Raw genomic sequence first — 15,883 nt, 5'->3', positions numbered from 1 at the left:
GTTTTTGTTGTTATTATATAATTTTTTTTCGATGGATCAGATCAATTTTTATTTAAAATTGTGGAACTAAACTATAATTAATATATCATGGGTTGATCGGATTGGACATTAAAAAAAATTATGACACAAAAACCTTATTTTTTTCCACCGAACACATTCTTGAAAAAAGTGAATAGTATTGTTTCCACAGTTGAATTATTTTGACTTTTATCTTCCATATGGTTTTGAAAGGTTTCAGATCAACCATCGAATTGATACATGTCATTTTAATGCTTTTAGTCGTATGCTTAAGGAAAACTTACATTTTTTTGTAATTTAAAGTTGTTTTAAAAAGCTCAAAATATAACATATAAGAAAAAATCTAACATATAAAAAAAATATAACATATAAGGTTTTCTCATTTTTGTAATTTAAAGTCGTTTAATTTTTTTTTAAATATAACATATAAGGTTTCTCATTTTTGTAATTTAAAGTCATTTAAAAAAAATCAAAATATAACATATAAGAAAAAATCTAATTTTTTTATTATGTGGTTAATGTAATTGTTTAATTTTTTTTAATAATATAATATTAAACAAAAAAAGAAGAATGATGCAAAAATTATTGTCAAATCTTTATTATTCATAGTCATTAATTGTCATATATATGTTAATCATATTAGGTAATTCCGTAGCTTTTATTTAAAGAAATAATACATACTTTTTATATTTTGGGTTAATATAATGTTCTCTAGTAATTAGATTTGGACCAATTTTATTTTCAATTGATTCTTAAGCTGTCACTAAGGATAAATTAACATTCTAATTAAGTAACAATTAATCATGATTTTTTTTCAATTAGTACAAATTTAAGGTTATAACTTTTTAAATGATGTCAGTTAATATATTGGAGATATATGTGCCATGGTTATTATTCATTTTTCGTATATGTTCCTTCTCGCGTCCTTGATTTCTTTGGCTAGATAATTAATTAAGTTTTATTTTTGGGTTATTCAGCCAATTCTTATCCGTTAACAATACAAGCCATAACACGTGTAAGAATCCATTAGCGTCCGATTTCGATCAATTGATTCATTCAGCATATCAAAACCAGAATAAGTAAAGGGGGTGGTAGATACAATTTAAAACTCTTTATTGACTATGCATTGGCTTTTAATTACGTAACTGATCACTGATCAATGACATAAAAATAATTGAGTTTCTTTTCAGCTACAGCATATTACGACAATATCAAGATGGTTTGTTTGGTAAATGATTAAAATTTTATTTAAATTTATCGGTTCATTAGATTAATTAAAATTTTAATTTTTTCACATCAACATATTTTAACTAAAACAAACAAAAATAAAAAAATTATTAGAATTCGTATATTTAAATAAATGTAAATATATATATATATATATAACTAAGTGATAAGAGATATATATAAAACAAAAAACCTTAAATATAATATAGTATAGGTAAATTTTTTATAAAATTTAATTTAAATTGAAATCAAATTGTAATAGTTAAACCAAATAAAACAAATATAAAAATCCGATAATGATTTATTTTTCAAACTATTGAAGTTAAAATATAAAACAGTGATGTTCATAAGCAAATTAAAATTTTCTTTTTTAAAAAAAAATATCATATTTAAAAATATTATTTCTACGCATGGTGCAAGAAAATTTATATTATTATACGTAAATAATTAGTGTATAGGCAAGCTTGGAGTTTTTGGCCATTCAATTTGAAAGAGACAAGTCTCGGAACTTTGGTACATATAACATCTTATTATTGAATTTAGGCGCAATCAAAGAAAGTAATACCGATTTGTAACTCGAAACAAAAGGGCATGACGTAACTACAAATATATCAATTTATTAAAAAAGAAAGAAACAAAAAAATTGTATTTAATCAATGAAAAAGCTATAAATAAAGTAGTTTTTGAAAGATTGAGTCAATCCATTCACTCGAAACAAGATAAATATCAATCGGTGGGTTAGTGGACAAGGCACCTAGTGTTACTTTATAAATAATTGTAGTCTTTATAATTAACTTTAACTAGGATTTTTTTTGCGACATGCTTAGAAATAGTAATTTTTAGTTTATTTAACTATCAATTTTTTTTGGGATTAGTGTTACTTTATTTAGTTTATTTTTATTAATGTGAGATACATATATACATATATATTATTATTTTAATTGTGATATATGAATTATTAATATATTTAATAGTTTACCATAAATAAATATTTATATGGAAAATTGATATTAATGATGATATATAAGTTATTTTTATTACCATATTCAAAATCCCTGCAAAAAGATTTAAATTTTTATAAGAAAATTTTACATCTCACAATTAATATGATGTCATGTCACTATTTTCTAAAACCATGTCATCTATTTTAAGTGTCATGTCATCTTTTTTTCAGCGAGAATGATTGTAGTGACGATATGTGTATAAATCATTTCGCAAATATAATCTAGGGAATAGTTGACAGCAATTTTTCTCTCTCTTTAATGTAATAATTAAGTATTTTATCCGCTCAAACGGACATAATTTTCTTAAAAATATTTATTAATTGATATCTTATTAATTTAAAAAAATCATAATAAATTTTTATTTATGTTCTTAAAAATTTAAATAAAACATCAAATTATTTCTATATGACAAGTTTTTCATCAAAAATTGTATGTTTGTAATTGTCTTAAAATTTTAAGAACACTCAAATATTAAAAATATTTTATAAGATATCTTTATACATATATTTTTTCGATTAGTATTTAATTTTAAATTATTTTATATCTTAAACTTTTATAATAGAAAATATTATTTTCAGATAACAACACAATATATAAGAAATATCTTATTTTTCAAATATGTTTTTATTTTTAAAATATTTATTATATTAATTTATAATCAATTATCTAATATAAAAAATAAATCTAATATTAGTATTTAAAAGCGAAAAATCAATTAGCAAATAATAGTATATATATCTTAACGTAGCTCAATATGTAAAAAATGTCTTTATTACAAAACAATTATCTATATATATATATATATATATATATATTTATATACACATATATATTGAATCAAATTAGCTAAATATTCATAAAATAATAAAATCAATTTATTTTAACATTTTAACCATGGCTCACCGATATTATCCTCCTCTCTATCAAAGATATAAAAAATATGTTCTATTGTTTAGAAGTTGACTTTGCATATGTGGAATTATTCTCTCAACATTTTCAGCTCTTTAAATTTTTGTGAGCTACATTGTCGATGTATCACAATAATTTTGGTTTTTGATGTCGAGATAACCGATTTTGACCACAATAAAGCTCAAAACTGGTGTAAAATTCTTTGTTGTTCCAAAATTTTATAATATTTGTACTCTAGAAATTGTCAATGTGATAGATCATTCACATTAGGAAATTTGATAAATATGTGAGATGTTCTTTAGATTGCAAATACATTTACACTGTTTCTATTCTATTTGCCGCACGTAGAATGAAAATGCATCTAATTGGCATTCATGTTCTATATTGTACAATTTAACGTAGCTTACGAATTCATACTAGTATTTACTATTTTCATATTTTGATATTTGGGTTAGAGTTTATATTTCTATGTAGCATTTAGTGATTAGTGGATAGGGTTTAGTTTATGGAAGATTGAGGTTGATACTGGAGAAAGCATTAACTATTTCCAAACAATCATAAGTATATCAAAATTTGAGAATGTGTGAGATGTACTTTAAATTAAAATTACATTTACCATGTTTCTATTTTATCTGCCGCACGTAAAATGGAAATGCATTTGACATTCATGTTCTATATTGTACAGTTTAATATCACATGATGTAGCTTACAAATTCATACTAGTATTTACTATTTTTATATTTTGATATTTGAGTTAGGGTTTATATTTCTATGTTGGGTCTAGTGATTAGTGGATAGCGTTTAGTTTATGGAAAATTAGGATTGACATTGGGGGAAGCATTAACTACTTCGATGCAATCTAAGAGATTTCAAAATTTGAGAAATATGTGATATTTTCTTTAGCTTGTACATATTCTATTACAAAGAGGTTGGCATGTATTTCGTGTTTATACTATTTTGTTATATAGACTAGCAATGACTGTACCTTTTGATTCTTTATATCCGTTAACATATGTTTTGTAAATTGAATATCTTTTTTCTTTAAAACATTTACTACTATTATCCACTCATTTCACTGCTGCATACCATTAAATCATAGGTGGGAAATACATCTGGGACACGTGTTGCGTACCGTTATGCGATTGTTAATCCGCCACAAAAAAAAGGCCGACGTCTCTTGCAACTGCAAACCCTGTTAAGAGAAGGGGAAACCCCAGATAGAATGTGGTCCAAATGTCTGACATTACATTATATCAAAATCAGTGTCATTCACCTAATTTGTCTTCTAAATATAACTATTTAGCAAATAAACCCATTAGATTAAGTCTTAAGATAAAAACTCAAAACACAACAAAAGTTTATAATTGGATATTTACTACCTTTTTGTTTATTTTATAACATAAATAGAAGAAAATACAAAGAGTAAATTGTCTTCTAAATATAGCTATTACGCAAATAAGCCCAATAGATTAAGCCTTAAGATAAAAACTCAAAACACAACAAAAGTTTCTAATTGGATATTTACTACCTTTTTTGTTCAAAGTAAACTTAAAGTTAACTTGGTTTACAAGCTAACCTAAAGATATTTGAAATAGGAAATATGTCTTATCCAGGAGTTATCTACATAAGTTAAGTTTAAGGTGATTAGAAAATTGATATCTCTATACAAGAAGAGCCTGAGTTGTACCATGAACTTATGAGTGTAGAGATCGAGTTGTAAGAGCTTAAGGTTTTGAGTTATTTTACTTAAGATTAATAAAGAGAGAGACTCTTTATACTTGTTACACAATCTTTGAATTCAATAATTGGTATCAGAGCTTCTAGGAAACGATCATAAGAACACACTTTGCGAAAGAATCAAACACAAGGTATGGAAGAGATTACAACAAAAAGAAGAGAAGACTTTGTTTCAGGCGAATTTCAGGCATCTAACTGGCGCTTGTGGCCCAGTGATGGTTAACTTGAGGGCGAAGCACAATACGGTGAAACACTTCGGTTCGAGTCCCGGCCACTGGGAAATTAAAATTTCGACATAGTCAGAGATATGTGACCGACATGTGGACCGAAAACGTAGGCTTCTAATACATGACTAATCTGGATCCACTTCGGTGGAGACCAGGAAATTCTTGTATAATTTAAATAAAAAGTAGAATTTCAGTTATCTGCGAGGTCTCAAGAATCATAAGAACTATATAGCTTATCTATCAACACGGTTTCCTAAACGCGTTGTAAAATAATTTAAAACTAGTTCTGGTTCATGGCTTGTAGGATTGCCATGATTCTGCAATGAAATGTTAAATTTCAATTCAGTTATAACTAATCCACATAGAGAAGACGAAATGTATTTGCTTTACATACCTTAATATCCTTTCTTAGAACAAGATTTGACAATTTGAAATGAGCAGTAGGAGTAAACCAATGATAAGGAGCGCATCTACATATGATTATAACAAACAAACCATATAAAGACTTGTATCAAAGGGCACAAAACATGTAACACCATGGCGCAAAGAACTAACCAGGTTTTCTGCGATTTGTATGAACTACAATAAGAGATGTATAATCTTTCTTCTTAGCGTATTCTACAATCTGCAAAACCACCATATATCTAAAAAGTTATCTCTTCAATAGTAGCAAAGAACAAGAAACCACTAATAGCCATTAATTACCTTCTTCAAATCATAATAAGTTCCTTTCTTGTGATATCAGTGACTGTAACTACGATATAAACGCTGGTCCTCTCTGCAATCAACACAGCCCAAACACAACATTACTTGAAACCCTGGTCTATCACACTAGGATGGGTTGAGTGAAACTAGTTAGAAAACATTTAAATTCTGAGTAGTTTATAATATTTTGTTTTCTAAATAAAATAGAAAAACATTACTTGAAAACAAAACCACGACAAAACTGTACAACCTATAAAGACTCACAGTGGAATTGAAACGACATGTTGTGGATCAACTGTTTTGTTCTTTATCATCGAAGGGAGTATCACGTTCCTTCTCTCTGTTCCGTTGGAATTGGGTCTCCCGCGATCTTCGGATTCCATCTCCTCGCCTTCGCCATCTCCTTTCTTTCTCTTGAAACCCATTTTTCTTACAGACGATTTAGCGTTAGGAGTTTTGGATTACATGGAGGGGTTAGGAGGTTGCCTAAAGTCCTAGTTTATAATGATTATGTTGTAATTGTTCGGGTGATGAAGTGAAGAATGAATTGCGTGTTGCTCTTTCCGTTTCCTTTAAGCTTCTGTTAACAATAGTGAGACTGGTTGCTGATAATGGAGCTCTTGATGCCAATAGTTTCAGCATTGTCGCCTTGCAGGGAAGGGAAACTATAGGGAGCAGTGAAATTGGTTGAGGAGATGGAAGCTAGATGTTTCTCTGTAGATTTTGGTCACAATGAGCAAAACTTAGCCTGTATACACAACATTTTGACCAACGCTCTCTGGGAAGCAAACCAGTTAGATGAAGCAACCCAACTGTTTGATCAGACAATGGTATAAACCTTGATGCTGTGAAGTTACAAGATGAATAGTAAAGCAGGGAGATTGAAAGACGCATGCGTACAAGCACTCGAAAGTGATGCAAACCGTATGCCTAATCACCTAACTGATACAATCTGGGATCATCTTGTGAAACAGATGACGAAAGCAAGATTCAAAAAAGCTTCCTTTATACGGACCAAACCAAACAATGATCTTTTCTCATAGTTTTCTTGTAATATATCAATACATATCATTTTTTTTTCTGCACATCAATTAGGAAATAAAACTCAACATTTTATATCAATGATTATCAACAAAAAGATTCAGTCGTTGCAACCTCAAAACCTACCAACAAAAAAAAAAAAAAAAAAAAAAAAAAAAAAATCAGAAGAGGCCGAAGAGGATCGAAAACCCAAGAGCCATCAACCAGACAATGTGGATCAAAAGCAGAGCTTGTCCAGGAACAGACAACCCAACGCCATTACCAACATCACAAGCACCCGGTTTAGAGACACGAACGCCATGGCACAAAGCATCTGCACAACCGCACCAGTACGTAACGCCGTCTTCTCCGCAAACCGGATCAGCCCTAAAACACTTAACCGGACACGAAGCCGGTTTAGACGTTTTCCCGCAGAATTCGCCGTTGGTCTTCTCCGAAGGTAATCGAATCTCTCCTCCCTTGTTAATCTCCGTCGATGAAACCAGAGATAGGCTCAGAAGAATCAGAGAGAGGACGGCCAACGATGGCGAGAACGTCGACATTGCCGAGATTTGGATCTTGAATTTCGCCGGAAAGCTTCAGACGGACGTTATTTCCTCTCTCTTTTTCTTGAAAGGAAACAACGACAGGAGAATTAAAGAAGAAGGAAAGAAAAGAATGATTCGGGAAAAATCTATCTTTGACAGAGAATAATTTGTTTTCTTTCTTTTATTTAGCATAAATCTTTATTGTTGACAAAAAAGTAGTAATGTTTCTAAAATTGATGATTCGTGTATGAGTAGGAACAGTTGGTTTAAACGGCTACCAACCAAAACAGCGCACATGCTTACGCTTTTTACCAGCTGGCCACCCCAAGGAGAATAGAACTTCGTGTCGTCATTGTTTTCTACATATGAACTTCATGCTGTCTACTTATGTTAGCATGAAATTCACAATTTTTTTTATAAAAAAGGGGAAAACAAGGTTTCATAAATATTTCCAGATATTTTATATTTTATTATTGAATGTTAATTAAGAAAAATACATATACTGTATGTGCTAAACTTATAGCTTATAATTTTAAACATACATTTATTTATGTAATAACATCTATAAGAAAAATAATAAAATGTCGAATCTATACTATTATTTGCGAAGTAAATTTTTGAAATCGAGTTCTCACGTTAAAAGTTAGAGTAGTTAATATCGTTTATATCCTTAATGAATAAAATGTATAACTAAATTAAAAAAATAAAAACGAAAGTTTAATTTATTTGATTAGATAATTGATTAAAATTAATAATAATTGTCCAAAATCTGAAAATATAATTTTACAAAGAGATAATTTCTGTATATATTGTATTGTTATCTGAAAGAAGTCTTTTAGTAAAAAATTAAAAACATGAATTATATAACTAAATATTAATTAAAAAATAAAACTCAATTTTAATTTATTTTATTAAATAATTGATTAAAATTAATAATAGTAAAAATTATCCAAAATCTGAAAATATAATTTTAAAAGAGATAATTTATGTATATGCTGTATTGTTATCTAAAAAATTCTTTTAGTAAAAAGTTAAAAACATGAATTATATATAAAAAGTTAAAAACATGAATTATATAATTAAATATTAATCAAATAAAATTCTTAATTATATAATTAAAATAGAATATTGAATTATCCAAAATCTAAAAATATAATTAAAAAATATAATTACTATATATAATGTATTGTTATCTAAAAAAGTATTTTAATAAAAATTTCAAACATAAATTATATAATTAAATATTACTCAAATATTTTTTTTAATTATATAATTAAAAATTATAATATTAATTTATTTTAAGATTTATTTTAGTATAATGAATATAGTGTACAAAGAACTTTTCAAAAATTATGAAAGTGTTTAAGCCCAAAACACCTAGTAGTCATAAATTACATAATATTAATATGTATCTGAGCTATCATTAATATTAGGCCTGCTTTTGGTTAGTGGGCTAAAATAACATTCGGAATCAGGAAGAATCTGAACCACAAGACATAACCGAAAGCGGTATTCAATGTTGTGGCATATAGATTGATTGATCGGTTTTACGAAACCAAACCAAATTGACCAATCGTTTTAGAGGCGAGGGTAAAATAGTCATAAACACAAACATTCAAAACCCTAGAGCACAGAAGTGGATAAAAAGGGTTGAGCCACCCTTTACTCTTGCAACTCATATAATAACATCAATCTCTTTACCGTTTCATCTTTGTGTCTGCGTTCTTAACCTTGTTTGTTCCTTGTGTTTGAAACCGCCTCCTTAGAGTAGCCTTGTGAACCCTAAGTTCTTTAGGCAAATTTCATATCTGGCTTAGTTAGGAGGCAAACATAAATTATGATCATTCAGTACTTTTCTGTATTGTTTTTGGTCGTTTGAGGCTTTCTTTTTTGTTTCTTTTGAGGAGGAGCAATTGAATTATCTTCAATTGCAAGCTTCTTCTTACCAAAAAGCTTCAGACATTAATTCTCACTGTTTTGTGTTTTTATTGACATGATGAATATGTATTATAGCCTCCGAATAACGAGAAAGTGAAATATAGGAACACTTTCTGGTTCAGACAGAGGCTTATATCAAAACTCGAATCAGTTTTTGAGGGTGAAAGGGCTTTACTCTTTTCTGCTCATATCATCCGTTTCTTGGATAGATTCGAATATCTAATCGACTTATGTCTGTTTTTTCTTTAGCGTTTGGTTCCTCTGTTAAGATCACTTGAGATCACTAGTAAATAAAAATTGGGAAAATGAGCCTAATGTATGAATTCATGATGGTAATTAGCGATCTAAACATAAATCTTATATTACTATCGGACATAATCCAGAAAGACAGCTGCCAAAGAATCGGTTCTGTTTTTCTTTGAGTTCAACCTTTTTTTAACTCTGCTTGTATCTGAAATGTTTAAAAAAGGTGTTACAAAAAAAAAAAAGCCTCCGAATAGTGAGAAGGTGCAATATTTGAATACTTTCTGGTTCAGGCAGAGGCTTATATTAAAACTCGAATCAGTTTTTGAGGGTGAAAAAAAGCTCTCTTTTTTGTACCCATCAAACTTTTCACTCCTTATTGGATAGATTCGAAGATGTGATTGACTTATGCTAATTACCAATAATTCATACATTAGGCAGAGTTTAACTCCTCTAAACGATGTTTCATTACTTGTTCCTTTTCTTACTAGTTTGTTATATAACTAGTATTGACTACCTATGTCACCAAAGTTGACTTACCTTTTCCTGAGCACATCCTGAAAGAATTCCAGAGTTAAGCGTGTTTGAGCTGGAGTAGTGGAAGGATGAGTGACCTATCGGAAAGTAATTCGCGATAGCATGCGAGTGAGGCCAAAGCAGGGTTAGTAAACAATGATTTCGAGCCTTCAGAAATTAACGGACCGACCGTCGGATGGGATGGGGCCCACGGGCCAAGAGAGCGGGCGTGGGTTGCCCATTAGCTGTGGGCGGTCTGGGCATTACAGTTTTATGACAACACTCCTGTCATTTCCAAATAGTTTTTTTTTAAGAAATCATCTAATTGTGAGACAACATACTCCTACCATTAGGAAGAGAATCCCAAATTTATTAGCATCCATCAAACAAAGAAATGAGATATGCTTACAAACATGATCATCAGCCACATTCTACATAAACATAAAAGAAGACAATGTTTTTAACTGAATCACAAGGTTTCATTTCACCATGATATGAAAAATAAGCAGTAGAACCTGATCATAATCTCGGTTATCAGAATCTTCTCCCTCAGATTCCCCAACTTCATCACCATCTTCTCCTTGTTCATTTTCTTCCTTGCAAAGAAAATGTGATTTACTGTGTGGCTCCATTGAACTGTAAACTGTTTATGTTGTACCTGAGACTTTGCTTCAAGCTTCTCAAAGTCATCCAATTTCTGCAGATCTACAACAGTGAACAGTTTCTTGTGTAACACTGTTGATAAAAAGAGGAGCAAATAAGAGACAATGTACATGCGTCTTGAGTCCATCTTGCTCTCTTCAAAGGCCGTTCTCTAGAGTATCTGAGAGATTGCATATGATCAAACAATCAAAGTAACTTACAAGATATGAATCTAAGCTGGAGAAACAGATATGAAAACAAATGCTGTGAAAGTTGATTGATTCTCTCTTATTAAACTTCCTCTTCTTCGATTTCAACAATTTTGAAAACCTCTCAATGTCTAAACTCTCATTCTCTAATGATTGTAAACAATAAAAAAAGACATGAGATAACAAAGCTTTATATTACAAATTGCCAAAGACAGTTTTGTTTGTACCTTTCTTTTAAACACCATCACCTAAATAATGAGTTATTTGTATCTATCTCAGTTCTTTATTGTTTTGAACTTTCTATTTTAGTAAACTAACAACTCTATTATCAAATTTATAACTGTATAACCTTTTATCACAAATCTAGAGTGTACAAGCATATAAATGGTTCTAAGTTCTAACGTTGGAGGTCATGTTGTTAAACTTATTGGTTGGGGAACTACTGATGAAAGCCAAGACTACTGATGCCCACAGGTTGAGTGAGCAGGCATGAAATCCATAAGCAATGGATGATCGGGAGTATTAAAGTTTAATTGATTATTTATTCAAATCTAGGACCCCTTCTTCCATTAGTCAGTTTCAGTGGTCGACCCTAAAATTTGTAGGCTATAAATAGTTTAGTAAATTTAAATAATCCTTTTTTTCTACAAATTTAGGAATACTTGTTTATGTAAATTATTTTTAAAATTTTAGAGAGTCTACATGCCAATGTTTCACTTGCCCACCCTAGACACTTATCTATATATTTAACCGGTTTTGATCGAATCTCCTTTGTACGGCTCCGACTGCACACAGCTAATGGACTTCCCACGTCCACTCGGCCCGTGGATCCTATTCAGTACGATGGGCGGTGCATTAATTTTTTTTTCAAGATTCAAAAGTCTTGTTTACTAACCATGCAACCACCACATGACATTTTCACGCGTTTTGGCATCACTCACACGATACCGCAAATGATTTCCCGATAGGTCATTCATACTTCTACTACTCCCGCGCAAGCACGATTAACTCTGGAGTTGTAAATGGATGTGTGACAGAAAAGGTAAGTGCATTTTGATGATATAGGTATCCAAATCAATTTTCTTAATCTTTTCCACATATACCAAAAATCGGGATGTTATAATTCACTACCACTCACAAAGTGCGACGCCACCGTTGCGCACCAGGAAAGGTCTCAAAACGCCTCTCGTATCATGACTGAGATGGCTAACCAGCTCTGATACCACTCCGATCTTCTACGGCTAATGTGTCTCCCTCGTCCGCTCACTCGGCTTGTGGGCCCATTCCGTACAACGGGCGGTGTATTGTTTTTTTCAAAGCTCAAAAGTCTTGTTTATGATTCCCGCAATCACCGCATGACCTTTCCACGCGTTTTAACATCACTTACACGATACCGCGAATGACTTTCCGGTAAGTCATTCATCCTTCTACTATTTCCGCTCTCCAGCTCAAGCACGGTTAACCTGGAATTCTAAACGGATGTATGACGAATTAGTGACATAGATATCCAAATTAATTATGTTAAACCTTCCTTCGTATACCAGAAACGGGATGTTACATCCTTGTTTTCCAGGTTTCCATAGTCTCTGTTACTTTCAATTATGTGCACTTTCTTCTTCACTCAGTTTCATTTACCTTTTGTTTCATCTGTAAATTTGGGTTTTCCTTGTCTTTAAATACTTAGGTTGAAGATATTGATCAAATGATAGGCTTGATCAATTAAGACAAAATTTCAGGACAACACAAGCGATAAAGTTTGTGTTGGTTGGGTTTATAATGTGAACGATGAAAAAAGAGAGCATATGACTCTGCTTACAGTTTAAGGGTGATACTGATAATCTATGTGCCAATAGTTCCTGCGGTAAAGTTTTTTTAAGGGCCTCGAAAGGACATAATTCCCACACAAGACACACCATTATAAATCTTGTATTGTACATATCACAAATTTAATCTTTATATCTTTATATATATATAAGACTTTTAATCACTCATGGTGCTGCCAACAAGGACGACACGTCAGAAATAAGAAGCCTCCCGCGCTGACACGTCAGTTGCTAGAACGCTCCGTACCATTCTTTTCTTCTCCGGAAACCGTTGGGCCTACGTTCTTATTCGGTCTGAACATTTTGCATTATTAAGCCCATGGACTTTTATTTTGTGCGACTCCCATAGACTATTTTATTAAAGCATGATATGATGTATTGCGAAACGGTGCGTTTATTATCCTGTCTTTTATCTCTCTACCGATTTAGGGTTTCCATTGAAACTGAGTATTCTTCCTCCTGATCCAGCGATCAATCGGCACCGTATCGACTCTATAGTTTCCAGCGAACTGTTCATCTTCTTCCTACTGATCAAGTAATCAATGGAAACATTGCTATTGAATTCCCTCTTTAAATCCACCTACCACGATCTCTCTTCAATTCCACTTTAGCTCTTTAAAGGCGGTGGTTCCACTATAAAAAGGTTAACATATCTACAATCTATAGCATCCTATCAATCTATTAAAACAAAACAATCTCCTTATTTTCTGAAAAAAATGGCTAATGCTCGAGTTTTCCTTTCAGATTTGAAATTCTGTAGATGTTTTTCCACGGTGGAGGTGGAGGTTGGGCTATTGCGTTTCTAGGAGGCAAGGAACATCAGGCGAGGTGATGAACTGATGTCCGTGGATATGCTCCTGCTTGATTCGAATGTGACTACAGAGTATTCTCGACTTTAAAACTCACATATTTATCGACTTTTTAAAATGCAAAAGACTGTTCATATTTCTGAGATCTTTTTTTGTTTCCTTTGTTAATTTTTTTTCACGGTGTTCCTGTATTGCAGCCGACACTCATGTACGCTACCGTCAACGTCCAACAAACACTCTATGTATTCCAGGTAACCCTATTATTATTATCTTTTTGGACTTAAACTCACTCATCATTCAAAGCATTTTTATTTTTTCAAATGTTCATCTTAGGTCATATATAACTGGTGAACTAACTGTTGTAAAGAGGCATGTAAGCGATCCTCCATAAAACAAAGACCGTGTTATGGCAACCATAAAATAGATAGGTATCTATTACTTTCTTATATAGGTTTCTACACCTTTATAATTGATAACACTGTTTTATTAGACAAACACGTTGAAGATTTGGTCCGCATTTTTTTCTTTGTAGTGACGTGTCTTTCACCTTGAGTGTGTTCCACTATCAAGTTGTGTGGTTTCACAAAACTTAAAAGCTTTAGGGTGGATCCACGAGTTTTTGTTGAAACAAACTATAATCCCAAGATTGTGGGAGGTATTCTTTCATACTGTTGTGAAACCCTATTATGTTTTCGTAAAATGATGTCCACCATGATGCTTTTGCAAAGACTGACACCCCATCTCCATGACGATTTTTCTAAATGCCACATCAGGGACTCACTATGACAAGGAGACTGATGCATGAGAGAGTTATTTTTACAAGTAAGCATTTAAAAATTACTGCTTGATTACATCTAGAAACGTACTGCTACATGACTTATCTCACACACTCTCACGGGACACTCATTACTACTACAGTTTCTTCACAAATGATACTGGGAACACATCAGCAGCTTCTTTGTTGAGGGGCTTTTCAAAGGTTGAGCCTATGAAAATAGCAGAGCTTAACCAGTTTATCATCACTGCTCAGCATCAGGTACAGTTTCAAACTATAATATGTTTATCTGCAGCAATTTTCTTAACTTTGTTTCTGATTGCAATAATTTATACCTGCAGTCCATTAAATTTATTTGCACTGGAAAGGTGACCGTATCAAGCCAGAAAAAGGATGGTGCTACATCTTGGACCCTGGAGATCACATGCGTGGGATCAGTTTCTCTCTCAGCGAAGATGTTTGGAGGTGGGAATGAGAAGGAGAATAACTCTGGCAGCAAAACTTTAACTGGTCTCATACTGAAAAAAGCTCAGACCACAACATCTGCCAAGGTGAAGAGTATGCTGGAGCTGGTCACATTAATACCTGTTTGAAAATGCTTATGAATCATTATCCCTGTTCCCCCTATTCTCTGTTGTGTTTTCTTCAGAAGATCTTATAAATTAAGTTCAATAATCCAATGGTTATTTTACTCCTTGAGTCATTCAACCACTTAGGTTCCTAGATTCCAGATATTTACTCAGCAAAACATGTACTAAAAAAACGTATGGCCATAAAAATGATAATTTAAACACTGAAACAAAAATAAGACGTGTGACGTAAGGAAATAAAGATAATGTGCTGAACATATATACTCTGCTTTTTATCATCACGCTGTATTCCCTCACTGTATAGCTCACGATCTCAAATAGTTTTTTTTCCATTCCTAACATTGTTTTGGATAATTATGCAAACGCTCTTCGGTCTTAGCTCAGAGTTTTAACCGTCTCGAATAAGAAGGTAGACAATGTAAAGATATTAGATAAATATAATTTTCCTTTTTACCTATCTTTTTTTTTTTGAGTGGGTTACCTTCTCAGACGCATTGTTCTCTTTTTGACATGATAAGGCACTTCCCACTGGAGGGACTCATTGTCCTCTTCCACCCTATGTGGTTTTACAGCAGTACCCCTCACGCTTGGTTAAGGAAAACTAGAGGATGGTTACATTTTTTTATTTTAACATGTTGTCTATATTGTGGGGACCAATATTTACTTTAGTTAGTTCTTTTAGATGATTGAGTTTAGGGGATGTATTCAACGGAGAGTTTCAGGTGATTTGTATTAAAATGACAAATCCACTGTTATTGAAACATGAATTTCAAAAACTCATTTAAAATCTACTGTTATTGAATTTGACATTTCTTAAAGTACTCTGAAATCCACTGTTATTGAAAATATTTTAAGTTGTGAAGTTTAAAATTTTCAGGTGATTTTAGGGCGTTTGGGTAGGATTTCTTAGTTAAAAAAATTAAAACTCAAATCCCATAGTTTT

The 15,883-nt window shown here is 31.6% G+C and overlaps 1 protein-coding gene and 3 non-coding genes across 4 annotated transcripts; 3 read left to right on the top strand and 1 right to left on the bottom strand.

Annotated features, from left to right (window-relative positions):
• Positions 1 to 6,835: 6,835 nt before the first annotated feature.
• Positions 6,836 to 7,809, bottom strand: LOC106385616. Its single transcript, XM_013825528.3, has one exon. It carries the CDS (start codon positions 7,408 to 7,410, stop codon positions 7,030 to 7,032), a length of 381 nt encoding a protein of 126 aa, XP_013680982.1. The 5' UTR covers positions 7,411 to 7,809; the 3' UTR covers positions 6,836 to 7,029.
• A 1,392-nt stretch (positions 7,810 to 9,201) lies between these two features.
• Positions 9,202 to 9,360, top strand: LOC125584946. The gene has a single exon (XR_007321842.1). It is a non-coding gene; the product is annotated as a small nucleolar RNA U19 (small nucleolar RNA).
• A 44-nt stretch (positions 9,361 to 9,404) lies between these two features.
• On the top strand, positions 9,405 to 9,554 carry LOC125584978. Its single transcript, XR_007321871.1, has one exon. It is a non-coding gene; the product is annotated as a small nucleolar RNA snoR138 (small nucleolar RNA).
• Positions 9,555 to 9,818: 264 nt separating this feature from the next.
• On the top strand, positions 9,819 to 9,975 carry LOC125584979. The gene has a single exon (XR_007321872.1). It is a non-coding gene; the product is annotated as a small nucleolar RNA snoR138 (small nucleolar RNA).
• Positions 9,976 to 15,883: the final 5,908 nt, after the last annotated feature.

This window comes from Brassica napus, chromosome C3 (genome assembly GCF_020379485.1).
Source record: "Brassica napus cultivar Da-Ae chromosome C3, Da-Ae, whole genome shotgun sequence".
NCBI classification, from domain to species: domain Eukaryota; kingdom Viridiplantae; phylum Streptophyta; class Magnoliopsida; order Brassicales; family Brassicaceae; genus Brassica; species Brassica napus.
Note: the sequence above shows the minus strand (reverse complement) of the source record. Positions and strands in the feature narration are given on the sequence as shown.

What these genes read in the sequence shown, in the direction of transcription:
- LOC106385616 (XM_013825528.3), bottom strand. Translation starts at nt 7,410, where the DNA reads ATGTCGACGTTCTCGCCATCGTTGGCCGTCCTCTCTCTGATTCTTCTG.